Below are 18,697 nucleotides of genomic sequence, written 5' to 3' on the forward strand. Positions count from 1 at the left end.
GTGAACTTGTGCAATCACGCAGCAACTCCAGCGATGGAGCATGATCCTGGAGTACTTGCAGACAGGAACGCGTATGCGCAGTTGGCGTAACTAGAGCTCCTGTCACAGGAATTTAAAAAGTTGAAAAAAGTAGGTGAAAAAGTACTGACAACATTATTCGGAGCATTGTCTTGCTTGCAGGTGGCTTGAAAGGCACTTAATTGGTAAGATGTGAAATATCACTTTGGAGAAAACTAAGAAGAAAATGTGAATTGGATCTAGCCCATTGCTTAAAAGCCTGGTTAGGCATTAGATGTTGGTGGCCATTAGTGTTGGGCGAACACCTGGATGTTCGGGTTCGGGCCGAACAGGCCGAACATGGGCCAGATGTTCGGCATGTTCGGCCCGAACCCCGAACTCAATGGAAGTCAATGGGGACCCGAACATGCCGCAATACGGCCCCGCTAGCGCTCCCCCCTCTGCCCGCTTCCCCATAACAAAAGTTTGTTGAAAGTTAATACTAGTACCGGTGGCTGGCTGCTGGCAGTGGAGTGAGTGAGGAGGAGGAGTCCGCCTAGGAGAGTGACGCGTTGAGGCCGGGCAGCGGGCGGTTCAGCAGTAGTACCCTTGTGGTACTTCCGCCCTTTCTCTGACCTCACGTCCTCTACGTGATGACGCATACGAGGGTACCCTCATATGCGTCATTATGTAGAGGACGTGAGGTCACTCACTCCACTGCCAGGCCAACAGCCAGCCACCGGTACTAGTATTAACTTTTAACAAACTTTTGTTATGGGGAAGCGGGCAGAGGGGGGAGCGCTAGCGGAGGGGGTGGGGGGAATTTCCGACCCCCCTCCCGCGATCGGGGCATGCTCCCCCCTTATGCCTGCGACCCCATAGGGGGGCCGTATTGCGGCATGTTCGGGCGAACAGGGCCCTGTTCGGCCGAACAGGGGCCCTGTTCGGCCCTGTTCGGCGGGCATTGAATAGTTCGGGTGAACCCGAACTAAAAAGGCCGAACACCATCAGGTGTTCGGCCGAACTCGAACATCACCCGAACAGGGTGATGTTCTGCAGAACCCTAACAGTGGCGAACACTGTTCGCCCAACACTAGTGGCCATACAAAGCAAAATCCAAGTCTTGACAGGCAAGCATTTCAACTTTTGAAAACACCAACAGTTTTCAGCTGTAACTAGAGGGGTGCAGCCCTGTGATCACAGGGGGCACCATCTACTAACCTTCCCTTGCTCCAATACAAGATACTATAGTTCAGATTAGGTGTTTTTGTGGCTACACTTGCTATGTGTGTGAAGATCATGAGGGTCACACTTGTTTTATGACCCTTGTGAGGGCCCCAAGGGGAGGCAAGGGAAGAGGTGTGAACACTGGAAGGCCCCATCAAGGTTTTTCAGGGGGGTGGGAGGGGGGCATGAATTGTAGTTATGCTTTTGATTAAACAAATATTCATTTTAAATGGTCGCTGTTCTGCCAAGCAGGGTAATTCTCAGGAAATCTATGACACTCCATTAGGAGGTATGCATGTATTTGGTATAGCACATGCTGCACAAAATCCCCACTCTGCTTCAGCTCATTTCTGGGCTATAAGAATTGGTCTATTGTATTTGCTAAAATCCATCCATTCTCACATAGTGTAGTCACACTGACATGGAGTAGGCAGTATAAATAAAACAGCCTGCTTCTAGTATACACACATGTCCTTCACATTCAGTCCATTTGTTCTACATGAAGCCCCACTGATTGGGCGGGATAGGAAACAATGAATTGAAACTTAATGGGATAAGGATATTCCCTGTGGATATTTCCCCAAAAAAAGGTGTTACCTTCTCAGGTCTGACCAACAAGCTGTGCAGCTACTATCAAAGCTGGACTTTATTTACTTGAAGTGTAAGCCATTTAGCTCCTGTAAGATGGCTGAGCTGTGTTATCATAAAAATCCTAGAGTCATGAAAAGTACATACTATGATAGAGATGCAGGACTATGGTGGGGATTAGATGGGGAACTACTACTCTGAAGAACACTTGGTTACAAGACTATTTACTCTGTAAAGTGCTGGGGAAAACGTTACACTAACTAAATATATAAAAATAAAACGATATATAGTATATTTTTGCGTATGGCATTGGCAGCACCTTCTTTAGACTACTGAAAAAGGCTACCACATAGCTGGAGCCTTCAGCTATTCCTTATATACAAGATAATCTACTGCATTTTGGCTTAGTGCGCCTTTAGGGTACATACACATGCATGAGTACTGTTCGGTGACAGCTAGCAGATGAATGCTGTACAGGTGCATCACAAGCCCACAAGATAGCGACTCATTCTGTTGCCATAGAGGGGGAGGAGGGACAATGTGCAGCATGCTATGGAGTGGGATAAAAACTATGCATGAGCCGAGACTTATCATAATTTATAATTTAATATGTATATACTTTTTTTGCAATAACAAATGTAGTTTTTGCAAAATAAAATAAGAATCTACCTACCCCATCAGTTCATAAATTCTCACAGACTTATAGGAGCCTAGGAGCCAGCCTGAAACACCCCCTCTTTAGTCACATGACCATGCAGCAGAAGACATGCCTCCCTACTGGCTGACAGCCTACCCAGCCTGATGAAAGGGAGGCTTCTTTCCCAGAAATGCGTTGCAAATTAAATAGATACTTTACAAACATGGTCCTAACCATGTCTTACTTCCACTCACGCCCCACAGCAATTCCTTTACTCTTACCGGCTGCTTGCGACCCGCTCAATGCTAATTCACATTGCGTGTGTGAGGATATACAGCTCAGCATGCCATCCAGCCACTAACGACCACCTGCCGCTCACTGGACCGCATGCACCCGCAAAGTGCAGGAGCTGTGTGCGGCTAGTTAGAGCAGGCACCAACTTCTTTTTTAGAATTGTTTTTGTAATATCAAAATGAAAACAAAAATATATTTTTTATTTTAGTTTAATGTGATTTATTACAGTGCTTTGCACCAAAACAATGCCCTATACGCAATTGTGAAATTTATACCCTGCTTGTCTTTGTAAACCACTTGCCGACCGCACGCTTATACCGTGCGTCGGCAAAGTGGCAGCTGCAGGACCAACGACGCAGTACTGCGTCGCCAACTGCAGGCTGATTAATCAGGAAGCAGCCGCTCGCGCGAGCGGCTGCTTCCTGTCAATTCACGGCGGGGGGCTCTGTGAATAGCCTGCGGGCCGCCGATGGCGGCTCGCAGGCTAAATGTAAACACAAGCGGAAATAATCCAATCAGCGGCCGGGGATCGCCGCCATGTGACAGGGGACGTCCTGTCACTGGCTGCACAGGACGGATAGCGTCCTGTGCAGCCCGGATCACCGGGGAGGGGACAGGTAGGAGAGGGAGGGGGGAATTTCGCCGCGGAGGGGGGCTTTGAGGTGCCCTCCCCCGCAATATGCCTGAAGGCAGGAGCGATCAGACCCCCCCTGCACATCATCCCCATAGGGGGGAAAAAAGGGGGGCGATCTGATCGCTCTGCGTGCCCGCTGATCTGTGCTGGGGGCTGCAGAGCCCACCCTGCACAGATCCCATCAAACAGCGCTGGTCCTTAAGGGGGGGTAAAGGGTGGGTCCTCAAGTGGTTAAGTATGTATCATATCGCTAGAACCAAAAAGATGGTCAGAGACCATAAAGTGTTTGTACAGGGGTGGTAGTGAAGTGGTTAGGTTTTAGAAATATTCATTGCAAACTTATGAAACCTAAAATAAAAAAAAATGCAGTAAAGGGTTGCAGGATCACTTATATTCCCAGTTCTCCGTTGGTATCTAGCTCTGGAGGCTCTCTTAAAACACACACTAAGAATCCAATATTCTTTAAAAAAAATTACCACATTTGACATTCCAGGAAGTCTTTAGCAATGTAAAATTAGTGTTACGCATCTCTTCATGTTCAGGATGTATGTAAAAAAAAAGATTTTTCATTTTGTCAAACACCAAAAATAATAAACATACTTGTACTGTTTTCTTGGCTTTAGAGGTCCATTACAATATTCTTGTAGCATGCAGGTATTGTCAGCTCCAATGACGTACACTTCCTGCTTGCTGAAGAGACGGGTTGTCCCATCTGGACATGGTGGATTTGAAAAACCTTCATTTGTAAAATATGGTCTTGGTTTTTGGAAGTAGGCTTCGTGCCACTTGGTTACATTCCCATCATGAGCTATAATGCAAAACACAGGAATGTCAAATGAATTCATAAAACAAACAACTGAATGCACCAAGAGAGTATTCTAATCTTACAGAACCATTTGACACGTGCTAAAGCATTTTAAAGCCTTATTTTTACAGTGAATAAACCACCCTGGTGGTCCCCACATTTTATTGTGGGCCCAAGTCCAAATGATAAAATTACAACAATGCAGCAATGAAGTCTACCATGACTAACATAACTATATTTTACTTATCTTCATAAGTGTGCAAATCCTGTATTCATGAATTCTATTCAGAATTGTATATATTTTTATTTTATTTTAACAGTTTTAAAAATCAACTTTAAATATATATATATATATATATATATATATATATATATATTGCTGTGTATTCTAAAACTCAACTGCAGTAAAATTCTGATTTTTTTTCCTTGTCTTGGTCTAGGAAGGTATTATAGTGTTTTATATAGATATGTTGGTAAATTCTTCATGCTTTTTACCTACAGTCATAGTTAATGCTGTAGCAGTCTGCACTGACTTCTGTGAATGAGTGTCTCTTTCACTGCTAGGAAGCTGTACTTAACCACTTCAGGACCATAGGCTTTACCCCCCTAAAGACCAGGCCATTTTTCACAAAAACGGCCACTGCACCTTTAAGGCCAAGCTGCAGGGCCGCACAACTCAGCACACAAGTGATCCGCCCCCCTCCCCCCTTTTTTCTCCCCACCAACAGAGCTATCTGTTGGTAGGGTCTGATCATTCCCCCATTTTATTTTTTTTTTCAGAAATATTTATATGTATTTTTTTTTTAATAAATTGTACTATTTTTGTTTTTATTTATTAACTCCCCCTCCCTCCCTCCCCCCACCAGCCAATCAGCGTGATCGGCTGTCATAGGCTTCAGCCTATGACAGCTGATCACTCCCTGGACTACAGACAGCTGTGCCTTAGATCGCAGCGCTGTACCAAGTAAATAGATGGTGGTTTCGCCATCTAACAGTCTCCTAGCGGCGATCACCACTGGGAGGCTGATGGCGGAGCGGAGCTCCGTCATTCATGCGGAGAGGTGTGTGCATTGGCGTGCGCGATCTTCTGCAAATCCCCGCCCCAGGACTTGACACCAATTGGCATTAGGCGGTCCTGGGGCTGCCGCCCTGATCACGCTCATTGGCGTTAGGCGGTCCCCAGGAGGTTAAAGAAGAACTTTAACCCAGGATAGAACTTCATCACAATGAGTAGCCATTATATCCTCCTTTCCACAAGAAATCTTTACTTTTTCTCTGTGCATCAGGGACATCTGAGTGGCTGATATTGTGGTGAACACCCCTCCCCCACAGTGTGATTTAAGGGCAATGGCCCTGACAGTTTTCAGACTGTGAACCTCATTGCATTGTATTAATTTGTTAGTGGCTGTGTTTATATATAAGGGCAGTTTGTGCTGTCCAGTTTTTATGCCAGCAGTAAAGATGATGACCTGCAGGCGAATCAACCATCATGGAAATATTACACAGCGAGTATCAGCCATTTCTTGATCTTTATTCTATTTTTGAACCTCTCACTTTGCAATGTTTTGAGTTCTCCAGTGATCATGAGACCCCAATTCCTGGTAATTGATAAAGTTTTTTAATGAAGATTGAACATGATGGCACTAGTATATGTAGCTAGAATTAGTAATGTTAACATAAAAATGGAACGTCATTCTAATTATATGTAATAACATTATACCAGCAAATACCTTTTTGCTTTAATTCCTGACTAGAACTTCTGCCAAAATAGCTGAGAAACAATTTATTTTTAGAGAACAAGAGTAGCTATGTAATCGGTATATGGTAAACCATGATCATGCATGTGTGCTGACATCTTTCTGAGGTTCACAAGATGATGCATGACTCTTTATTGGATGGTCTCATGGACCATGTGGACTTATGTCATGTCCTATTCTGATCCTGCTACTGAGATGACCTTGCTATGACCCAGCTTTATCTAGCAATTATGTTTCTACCATCCTCAGTAGTTTTCAAACCTGTTTTGGCTCCTGATTCCACAGGGCTTGCCTTGGGCTTTGTTCACTCGTGTACTGCCTGCATTTTGGATGTTCTGCTTAAGCCTTCTTGTTTCTGTTTGAACCTTGGCCTGGTACTTGAACTTGTCCTTGACTTCCATATGGAATATGCAATTTAGTGTAACCTGTTTTTCTGTTGCTGACCTAGATTTTCCTATGTTACCTTATACCTACTCTTTGAACTACTATTAAGGAGATCAACCAGACTGAGATCAAACTTTTTTGCAAGGGTGACTATTAAGAAGTTCTTATTCTCCATGCTTCAAGGAACCCTACATTATTTATTGATATTTAGTCAAAGATGTATCCAGCTAGTCAGAGTGTGGGCCTGCCAGTGCCCATGAATCAACATTTTCTCCAAACTTCAGTTGCCTTCTGGTTCTCACCTGTTACCACAAACTTGCTCCAGCTCTGCACACACAACAGTGAGTACATATCTCTCATTTTTGTAAATATTTTATAATTTTATGTTATATAACACCAAAGATGACACTTTCATAAAATGTAAAGTAGTCAGAGTACAGCTTGTATAACAGTGTAAATTTGCTGTGCCATCAAAATAACTCAACACACAACCATTAATGTTTAAACCACTGGCAACAAAAGTGAGTACACTCCTACGTGAAGAATGCCAAAATTGATGAGAGGTCAGTCATCATTGCACTAAAATGTTTGTAACACCAGTAGTTCTAAATAGTGTATTTAGGACGACTATCAACAAGGCATGTTTTCATGAATATTTTTAAGTTTGCTAACAAGATTAATAAGATTAACATACGTCTAAATTGTATCCTGCCAGCCCTGCTTAATGCTGCCTAGGAGTCGGGACCCATCACAGAAATGAACACCACTGTGCCTTTTGAACTGGAACCCCTTGGTCAGCACTGCCAGATGCCAGATGTCAGCAATCAGGATCCTGAGCAGTATCAGCCATCACCACCAGTTTCTTGCATGAAGAACTGGGCCATCATTGCTGAACCTTTACCTCCCTCTGTGCCCCCCCCCCCCCCCCCTTCAATGTCTCCTTAGGGATAACAGAAGAGTGCGACTGGTAGCGCTGTAGTATGGCACCTTTGGCTCTTGGCTTTCTGACATTCCCCCCCGCCCCTTACTCTCACCATCCTTCAAAACCCAATTCCAGATACAGCACCTCTCCCCCCCCTTTGAATTTGGCAAAATAAATGATTCTGATCAGTCAGTACATTACTTTCTGTACTCAGCATACTGCTATAATTCTGATCATTTCTAGCATCTTCATTTTTTCATTTTTTCTTTCTTGCTTTTTTTATGCACACACATCTGTCATCAAGAACAGTTTGTCCCCCTGGCCCTGGTACGTGAGACACTAAGAGATCCCCATGGTGATATTTCTATTTTAATAAACAATAAAGAATAATTAATAGCCAGAGCCTTAGTATTAACCATGCATAGCACATTAGTTAGAAATACTTGTGATAACCCCTTGTGTTTCTCAAATTCACAAACCATTTGGATAAAAATCAGTAGGGACCTGTGTTCTCAGTTACAATTTATCTGAAAACCGTGACCTGTGTTCCTCAGTGGAGGTAGGGAGGGCAAGTTTAAGTTTGTAGAGATTAACACATTTTTGCTTGTGTTTCTTAATTGCTGGGGGGATTCTGAAATTTCAGAATGGGTTACCGTCTGCCAAGTGATGCGGTCAGACTTACCAGGATATTGTGATGTTAGATAGAATGGTTTGGATACTTATTTCTCAGACTGTATCATGTCTGGCTATATACCTTGCATAAACAACATTTAATAATATTTCTTCTATAACCACTAGCAAGCCATTTTATATATATATATATATATATATATATATATATATATATATATATATATATATATATATATATATATATATATATATATATATAACAGGGGCATAACACAATGGACCCTGCGAGGGATGCAGCTTCAGGGGGGATCAGAAGCCCAAGGGAGCCCTGGTGGGGGAAGAAGTTTCTTTTCCCTGTCCTGAGAGAGTGACAACTAAGGGTGTGGACAGAAAAAAACCTTTCTGCTCTCAGCACAATTGTTCTAATGACTAGTCTCTATTCAGTCCCTATTCAGTCTGCAGCAGGCTCTTGTGTACAACACCCAGCCCCCAACCTCTCTACCCCTCCTCAAATGCTGTGTATTGTGTGCACTAGCCAATTGAATACCGTTGATTCTCAGTTTACCCAAGCAGAAAGCAAGGGGGGGGGGGGGGGGCATCCAAAGTTTTGCAGGGGGGCCCAGTGATTTCTAGTTATGCCCCTGATATATATATATAATGTTTGTGAATTGTGATTATGTGTGCATGTGACTGAACAAGACCAAAATTATTGAATGAATGGGCTAGGTTACCCCCTCCTGAGTGTTTGTATAATCGTGTGGGTTCCCTCTGGGTGCCCTGGTTTCATCCCATAATCCACAAATATACTGGTCAGATAATGGGCTTCCTCACAAACAAAAACTGTCCTATAATTTATGTGGAAGGGAAATTACATTGTAAGCCCCGCCAAGAGAGTGTGTGAAATGAATTTCCCCATATGTTCAGTAGCATGCTATGGGAAATATGTTAGAGCTCTGAGAATGTGTACATGTATGTGGTGCTATAAGTGCATGCAAGTATTCATGTAAACGTACATAAATATCGGTATATGTAAGCAGATGCCGGTATGTGTGTGTGTATGTATATATGTATACATATATTATATATATATATATATATATATATATATATATATATATATATATATATATATATATATATATATATATAGCACAGTAATTGAGTATGCATGATGATTGCTGTGTGTGGTCTGTGGGAAAGCCTCTAGGTATTAAGCAGAGAACCATTATTTTCCGTGTTAAGATTTATGCTGGAATTTGACATTAGAGAGGTTTCTACTAGATTTGCATGTACTGTGTGAATATGTGACTGAATGGTACATTATTGGTGGATATCCTGATTTATGGATATTTTTGTAGTATATGCATGAATTACTTTTTTTTTTTTTACTATTTTTCTTTTATACAGCACTATGTGATGTATCTGTATGCTTGATGTTTGCCCATTTGTGTTTGATTTTGTTTCTCTCAAGGCAAACAATGCTAATGTATCTTATTGGTGTGATATGTGTCACTGATAAACAGAAATAATATATAAAATATATTACACTCATGGGACACTTTAAAGCAGCAGGGACAGTCATACTATCCCAGGAAAAAAAACACCTATAGAAGTAGATAAATACTTGTTCTACTTAAATAACATATGTATTGTACTGTCCATGTTTTGATTTCAGTGAATATTATATAGTAAATAAAGAGAAAACTGTTTCAGGCATTTTCCATTTTTTATTGCCTCTGACTGAAGCTAATCCTGATGTAACTTCCTCCCTTACTCTTTTGTTCTCCTAGGAACTGCATTGTCATATCTAGTTTGCTTTGTAAACACATGTAAGCACAGCATAGATCGTATTTCAGCAGCTTCTCTCTTTTCATCCTTGTCTCACACTGAACTGCCCTCAGCCAATCAGTGAGGAGCAGGAATGTGGGAGGGGAGATAACAAGCTTCCTTCTCATCGATAATGTGCCAAATAAAGCCAGGCTGACTAAGATAAGATTTATTACAGCAGAAACATTTGCTTATATATAAATATTATTATATTGGAATGCTTGCAATGCAGGGTCAGGTTGTAGCCTGTATAATAAACACAGAGCAGTGGGTAAATGGAATTTGATTTTATGGCTGACAATCTCACTTTAAAGTGCACTTGAAGTAAATCCCAATGTTTAAATTAAAGAGGGAATGGTTTAAGGCACTTACTCCTGAAAGTGTTCCTGCTGCTTAGTGTCTTAGAGGGTCCCTTCCATTCCCTGTTCTACTCATTTGTAATAGGAGCTGTATATGAAAGAAAGTGGCTGCTGTACATGGATCTTACGCATGGAAGAAGTGTGGTACATGGAATAAGAAGGGGAGGCTGCTTTACATGGAATGGGAGGGGGCTGCTGCACGTGGAATGGGAGGGGGCTGCTGCATGTGGAAGGGGAGGGGAGCTGCTTCACATGGAAGGGGAGGGGAGCTGCTTCATATGGAAGGGAAGTCAAAAAAAAGATGGCCTACTGGCGGAAAAATAATGAACCTATCCCTGATGCAAGTACTGAGTAGGTTGGATGATGCTGCTACAACAAACTCCCAGCTCACAAAGTGATGTCTTACACCAGTAAGACATCACTTTGTGAGCTGGGAGTTTGTTGTAGCAGCATCATCCAACCTACTCAGTGCTTACATCAGGGATAGGTAAGACAATTTTGACAAACTTCTGTAAAATATCCCATAAAATTCATCCACCGGCCTACAAAGACTACCTGCCATCATCCCCTTAATTAATTGCCCTGCAAACAGAAGCCCAAGTCTAAGAAGAGACACAATAAAAATAATAATGATACAACTTTTTTTTATCAACTCTGGTATAGAGTCTTGTTTGGCTTCCAACAATTTCATTAAAGACTCCTCGATGTTGTCTTGATGACCTCTACAGTTGTGACACCAGCAGTTAACGCTGGCTCTTTGATAAAACAAAATTACAGGATTTAAATTATCCTAACCCTATGCTGGTCTGCATCCAAAGGTATTTGTTCCTGTCTGGGAAACAATGCAACATATATAAAAATCAGACTGTTTCCTTACTCACATATTACTGCCCACATAAAATGTGACACTGTGTAGATAAAACTAAGCATTAGATTATGTTGGATCTGAAAAACACAACCTGAAAACGACAGTAAAGTTTAGCATGTGAACATACAAGCATTCTAACCCTTCTCATCTCTATACAAAATCATAAAATAAACGATCTAATTAAGGCAGCCTTCACACTTATCCCTACAATTTTCGGACGTATTTTTGTTCTTTTCGAATGGTGTGTTTTGCAAACTTTTTTCAGTTTGGATTTCATTTCTTGGTGCGTGTTTTGCATGTCTCTGAATTTCAAATCCATTGCAGAAGTAAGAAGTGCATAACCAGCCATGTTTTGTTTCCTTTGTTCATGTTAAAAATATAAGCATTAAAGTGAATGCAAACACTCCAGATAGATAATTCACGGACCCAAAGGCAGTATATTTATTTTGCTTCACTTTTCACCTTCTAGGTCATTTTCTCAATATTATTTTAGTAAAATGGTGATATAGCTGTATGTCAGCTGATATGAGATTAGGAAGCTATGGAAACAGGGAGACCCCATAAGATGGAAAATGAAAACAAGATTTCCAGAATGGACAGAAACTTAATCCAAAGCCCATGTTACATCTGTCATGGAAAACAAACTGGTCTGAATCAATGCAACATACATTAGGTCAGTAGTTTAGGACTCAAAACTAACTAGAAATATTGATGCAAGAAATTGCAATAATTAAAAATATCCACATCCCCTGATGACGCAAGATTGTGAAACCTGTCGGGAACCTTTTACCTTTATAAACCTGTTGCTTGCCAGCACACACGTGCATCTTGATATCAGGGTATCATGTTCTGGGCCCCGTATGTAAATGCTCTTTTTATGTTTTTATCTGTTTTGATATAATTTTAGAAATAAAGCAGTCTAGTACTGCTGTTTGTATTTATGTCCATACCCCTTATACCATATTGATGGCAATGGGAGGAGGGCACCGTAACATTGAGCTTGGAGGCCCTACATGATAATTCTGGTTACTGAAGCTTTCCATACAATCTTATAACGTGGGTTGTATGCGGCTCGTAAGCCTTAGGGCTGGTTCACACTACCACTTGGCCGCGTTGGGCGGCCGGAAGCCGCGTCGCCCGGTGACGTCTCGTTCGCGGGGCGGAGGTAAGGTGAACGTCGGCTTTCCCTCGCAAACTGCGTTTTTTGTCCCCACAAGGGGGCATGATGCCGCAGCGGCTAGGTGACCTTGGATGCCGCATGCAGCTTCTAGGGCCGGCTGAAACTATGCGGTAAATCGGGATCAGAATGCTGCGTTTGCGCAATCAATGGTAAATGACAGTAATCGCGTGATGCTAAACGCTCCCGTTCACTTGAATGGGAGCGTTTAGCCGACGAGTCCCAAATGCTTGGTGGTAAACGCCACCAAGCATCCGTGTGAACCAGACCTTACTCCTTAATTGGTGCTGGGATGCACTTTTTACTGTGGAAATCTGAAGATTTCAGCACGGTGGAAACCTAAAGCCAGCGCTGATTTGTTTATATATATACCATTTGGAACTTTGAGCATTGTTCTTTCTTGGCTGCGGTCTTTTATGGTTATCTACTGGCACTGCTTTTTGTTTCTGCTTTTTGTTTCTGCTCATCTCTGGCTGCAGTAGTGGCTGAATTACACACCTGAAACAAGCATGCAGTTAATCCAGTCTGACATCAGTCAGAGCACCTGATCTGCATGCTTGTTGAGGGACTGTGGCTAAAAGTATTAAAAAAACAGGATCAGCAGGAGAATCAGGCAACTGGTAATACTTTAAAAGGAAAAAATCCATATCCTTCTTAGTTTAGGTGTGTTTGTATGTAAGTGTGTGTGTGTGTGTGTGTGTGTATACTGTGTGTGTGTGTGTGTGTGTGTGTGTGTGTGTGTGTGTGTGTGTGTGTGTGTGTGTGTGTGTGTGTGTGTGTTTCTGTAGAGAGAAGGAGAGATACAATTATGGTTTAAAAACCTATTTTTACACAGAATTGTATCTACCAGTTCAGTTGAGCTCTCATCTGGAGATTAGCCAATATCATCAAAGCAGGCATTACTATAAGCATACGGTTTAGAAATAGGTCCATTCACACAATTCTATAATTTCTCCATGTTTCCTCGGGTTCAGAACTCTCCTCTAACAGTATTACAAGCACTGTTGCTTTAACCCAGTTCTATTAGACATTGTTAGCCAGCAGCTGCACACATCTGGAGGCTCCAAGATCCAAGTATCAGTCGACTGCCAAAGTTCCACCAGCTATAATTAAAAGACCTTGAAAGCTTGAAGCACAAAGCGGCAAAGCATATTGCATGCCAGAATGTTGCAGAGCCTTATAATATTGTACAGTAAATAAAGACAGAATTAAGGAACTCCTACTTACCCCCCACTTCTAAAACAATAATTTGAATTTTTTTAATTGGACCATTGACATCACTGAAGTAGCATATTGGCATTTTCACAGTAATGGTAGTAGATGTCGCCATGACACTTCCACTTGCGTCATAAATGGGCACAGGTTTCATTATTGGACGAGGTGGTTCTGTGGGTAAAAAAAAAATATACAATGATGTATTTCAATATAACATATAAACATTTGTTTTGTCAATATCAGAGAAAGCTAGTGAGGTCATCATTATAGTTTACTACTAGGCATTGGTTAAAAGTGTGAGGTCAGAGTGAAGGTCAAATGAAAAGTCCTTAAAGAAAACCTGAACTGAAATTAAAAGTCAAAATAAGCATACACAAGTCATACTTACCTCATGTCTAGTCTACTCCTCAATCTCTTTTTTCTCTCCTGCGTCCTGTTTGTCCACTGTGATCAATGGAATTCTCCGTCCTCCATTTTGAAAATGGCCATTACCCCATAACAGCTTCCTGGTCAGCACACAGTTAAACTGTAACATCGCCCACTTGAGCCATAGGGAAACATGGACACATCAGTTCTCCTCTCAGCTGTAACTGACAGCAACTGATATATAACTGAGAGCAACTGATATATTTCAGTTCTGACAAAATGTTGTCAGAACTGGAAGGGATCGCTGTCAGCAGAAAATGGTGAGTTTCTGAGAGGAATTGATGGCAAGGTAACTATGTAATGTTCATTTGAAGTTACCTCATGTGTTTATTTTAAATAATTTTACTCAGTACAGGTTCTCTTTAAAAGTCATTGGTAGTTTTAGCAAAAAAGTTAAGGTTATTGTTGGTTTGGAGTACCATTGCTAGTGTAAAGTTAGGCCTAATGTTTAGTACAGGTGGGGGAGGTCAGTGTTAGTGGAAGTTCAAGGAAACAGCTTACCATTAGAATAAATTGTTGTCATTATGGCTAAAAACTGTAAAATTTAAACTGAGTATGTACTGTATAAATATATACATGTATCACTGAAAAAATGCACTGTACGTTTTTTCCTCTCATCATGGGGATTCTCAAGGTTTCCTTTGAAAAAGCACTCTTTGAAAAAGCAGTGGACAGAAGGGTGGCACACAAGTAGGCAGGATGGTCAACATCAGTATAAGTCCTTCACAAGGAGTACTTTTGAAAAGCATAAAGAAAACTTTGAGTATCCCCCATGAGAAGATGGACTGATCTAAAACCAGGAAATGTTTGATAGCCGTCACAATATAATGCCTACTACAGCTACAAAGGAGTTAAAACATTTACAGTACATTTTCTCTGGGACCAATTTATGTGTGTCATATATACTTAAAATTCGACAGCTTTTCACAATAATGCCCTATTGAGTCGGTTGTAGGGAGCATATATACATCCAATTTTGATTGGCCAATCACTGATGCATTTCACCACCTCCATGTAGTATGAGGGCCAACAGGTTTTGAATACTATGAACAGATGAATCATTGGCCAATCAAAATTGAATGTGTGATAGGGTCATAGTAGTCTAAATTGGAGCCAATTTAAAATGCTGCTCCAGATTCCCAGTCCAATACTGCATATCAGATCTTTCCCTATAGTATAGTTACTTGCTATCTGTGTTTGTCATCTGGGCAACTAGGCAGTCAGGAATTGAGACATGTGCCACAGCAATCCAAAGCAATCTAAAATTCTGGTGGGCATAGGAAAATACCTTGTTTCAAGCACAAAATCACTCTTCCTAACTATTTGATGTATGCTATGTATTTAGAATGTGTGGTTACTGCTGTTTATTGATGAACAAACATTATGACCAACCATGATGAATGCATTAGGAGGTTGGGTGTAGGTGGTTGGGTGTAGAGGAATGCACCCTAAAAGGAAAAAACACAGAGACAACAGGAGTCCAAATGCCGCCGTACGTCACGAGAGTTCAGAAAGGGATGAGTGGTGGTTGGATGATACTCACAAGGGTGGGTTGCAGAAGGGCAACTGAACCAACCACAGCAGGCAGGTGGAGATGTATAACCCCGACTCCACTCGGGTACCTAGGTCAACTGGAAACGGTCGCACTCTTGTAAAAAGTACACACATTCTGTTGATCTATAAGTTAGCGGCACCACCGAATGAGATCAGATGTGGGCGGTAACCCTCCCAAGGGTGGGGTGGCACAAGATAAGCGGGAAGAGGCGCACAGTACAAATAAAATACGTTAAGAACACATAAATCTGAAAAATGTGAGGTGGCTTACTTCAGTGAAGACCAATTCATATATAAGAGATGAATGGTAATTTATTATAAAGCACAGGCAATGCGTTTCATGGGCCTCTGCCCACTTCCTCAGGTGAAATAGAAATGCCAATAGATCCTATTAGCACTCTATATTAGGCTAACAGGCTCTATTGGCACTTTTATGTTACCTGAGGAAGTGGGCAGAGTTCCATGAAACGCGTTGCCTGTGCTTTATAATAAATGACCATTCATCTCTTACAATTGGTCTTCATTGAGGTAAGCCACCTCACATTTTTCAGTTTTATTTGTTTTTAACGTATTTTATTTCCACTGGGCGCCTCTGCCCCCTTGTCTTGTGACATTAGGAATTGGAGCAGAATTGAATAAGTTGATGGCGGTCGTATGGTCTGTCTAAATGAGCTATTTAGAGAAAGGGATACCAATTGGCTGAAAGAACTGGTGACAAAGCAAAAGCTAGGACCCGTTAATTTGCCTCTACATACAGTTGTGAATATAAAGAGGAAATACAATTAGGAAACCCTTTCAATATTAAATGTTATACCTTTTACATCAGTGGTAACTCTCATTTGGAGTTTTGGACCTGCTCCAGCACCATTTACTGCATATATCTACAAAGTACAAAATAAACATATTTACATCACATAGTGTAAAATGACCTCAGTAAAAATGTATTCAGTAAAATAAATGTTTTTGCATACTTTTTATATACTACATGCAAGGCAAATGTGTGTAGAAACGAAATGTTAAGAGAGTGAGCTGGATTAGATATACATTATAGCAGAGTGAACCATGGATGCATATGCACTATGTTTTAATATGATTTGCATTCCAGACACATGGATGTATATAAGCATATGGTCCCATTAGATGTAGTGACAGCTTACCAATAAAAAGAACTGTGCAGGAGTGCATGCCACCTAACAACACATTTAAAGGCAAGGTGAGTTTTATTATTTTTATTTCAACTTTTTAAAGTGGACCTGAACTCTTGCACAGGACAGAAGGAAAACAAAGATAAATATTTGTTTAGAGAGTTTCAGTCTGTTCATCACAACTGTAATTTGATCTCTTCAGCTGTGTCAGCTCAGGAATCTCCTCTGCCATTGGCAGAGCTGATCATTTGTAAACAAAGGATGTTAACCCTATCTCTGCTTCCATGAAAGCAGGAAGTAGACACACTACAGATTTATTTCAGGATTTGTATCAGCTATAACAAAGAAATGTTTTTATTTAAAGGTTATTATGCTGTATCTTTTAGAGCAGAGAGAATGTTCTGAGCTCAGGTCCGCTTTAAACAAAATGGTTACTTAGAAAAAAAATTTAATTTAGGAAATATGGAAGAAAATGTGCACAAGATATATATATAAGTATAATTACATATACTAACTTAATTATCATCCAAGATACTCTTTTTATATTATAGGAAAACACTGAAATGTTACCATTACACTGTTTATTATTAGTCAACACAGCTATGTATAAAACTATTTAAAGGTAAATGTGGCATGGGGAAAGCCACTTACACCTAACCCCAAACTCACTGCTTAACATAATCACCTTCATTACACCGAACCCTAACCTAACCATAACTATAAAATACAAACCTCCCTCTATCCTGTCACCTTAACCCTAACTCTACTAAATATTGGTGCTTAGTTCTATCTTCTAATCCTAATTCCTTTCCTTAATTCAGGGCTTCCAAACTCTACTCTCAAGTACCACCAACAGTACATGTTTTGCAGAAAACTACAATGATTCACAGGTGGGATAATTAGTGTCTTAGCAGAACTGATTATCTACCTCTGTGGATTGCCACAAAGCATGCACTGTTTGGGGTACTTGAGGACAGGGTTGGGAAGCCTTGCTCTAACTGATATTCAACTTTTATCCTCTTTGGTGTACAGCGTGCAGTGTTTTGGCAGCCGAATAGCTAAAAACACTGAGCCAATATATCTTCCTTAGTGCCAATAACCTGAAACTGTGCTATCTGCTATCCCATAGCCAAAACTCTTTGCTTATAACCTAATACCCCGCACCAATTTTTTCACAGGCATTTTAATAATATATTTCAAATATCCTCTACTATAATTCTTTTTTCTAATGCTTTTGAAATAGTAAATGTCAGTAACAATCCTGAAATGCTATTAGGGTTATATACTATCTCGATAGCTAGTGAAAACTTAAAGGGGCACTATGAGGAAAACTGTAAAATTTCAAATGTATATGTGCACATTAATATAAGATTTACATTTATTTTTATGTAGCTGTGTCTTACAGTAAGTGTATTAATCTGATGGTTCTTATCTGTTACCAACAGGCTTTGGACAGGTCCATCTCCTCAGGGGGAACCTAAAGGTTTTCTTTATTATTTTAAAGACTCCCCTTGGCAAGGTTCTCTACAAAGATGTCGGCTGGTGAGCCTGATTACCCACATTCTATTTGTGCAGTTGGACTGAGCGTTTGCCATTCAGTAAGTGCTTTTGAAAATAAAGCAAATCCTGGGAATCCTCTATGAGGAGATGGACTAGTCAAAAACCTGTCATTAAGAGGTCAAAAACAGATTACAAACACCTACTGTGAATGATAGCTACTTAGAAATAAAATTATTTACAGTGCATTTTACTCTAGGACAAATGTACCTCTTGTACATATGTGTACACATTTATTTAAAATGGTACAATTTTCCAACATAGTACCCCTTTAAAGATATCAAGAGGTTACCATACCATAAAATGAATATGGTTAATAAAGTGAAATACACTTAACAAATACATTACTGAGCCAAGTCTTACACTTATGTTATACGTATATCCGCCTTTAAGTCCTTCAATAATTGCAGTTACAGACTCATCATTTTTTCTAATGATGCTCAGATTGCGGATCTGTGTCTTTGTAGGATCATCCTCTTTGTATACAAGTGCTTGGAACATCTGGATGTTTCCATTAGGCTCTGCTGGGGGGATGAAGGTCATTTGAACTTTGGTGACTTCATTTGGTATCTTCTCAATTGTGATGTTCTTAGGTGGATCATTTGGCACTAAAACAGGACAGTGATGATGTCATCAGTGCATTATTTAAGAATGACATTGCATAAAATGATATAGCTGCAGTGTATTTTCC

General features: G+C 40.6%; 1 protein-coding gene across 5 annotated transcripts in view; it reads right to left on the reverse strand.

The window, feature by feature from the left end:
- Nucleotides 1-18,697, reverse strand: part of PTPRQ (protein tyrosine phosphatase receptor type Q) — a 356,602-nt gene that overhangs the window by 66,880 nt on the left and 271,025 nt on the right. For all 5 annotated transcript variants that reach the window (XM_068276870.1, XM_068276873.1, XM_068276874.1 and 2 more), the window contains 4 exons: nt 18,370-18,614; nt 16,119-16,185; nt 13,337-13,495; nt 3,978-4,185 (listed from right to left, as the gene is read on the reverse strand). In XM_068276870.1, the coding sequence (XP_068132971.1) occupies nt 3,978-4,185; nt 13,337-13,495; nt 16,119-16,185; nt 18,370-18,614 (679 nt within the window). The remainder of the gene's footprint in view (nt 1-3,977; nt 4,186-13,336; nt 13,496-16,118; nt 16,186-18,369; nt 18,615-18,697) is intronic.

Source organism: Hyperolius riggenbachi, chromosome 3 (assembly GCF_040937935.1).
Source record: "Hyperolius riggenbachi isolate aHypRig1 chromosome 3, aHypRig1.pri, whole genome shotgun sequence".
Classification (NCBI taxonomy): Eukaryota; Metazoa; Chordata; class Amphibia; order Anura; family Hyperoliidae; genus Hyperolius; species Hyperolius riggenbachi.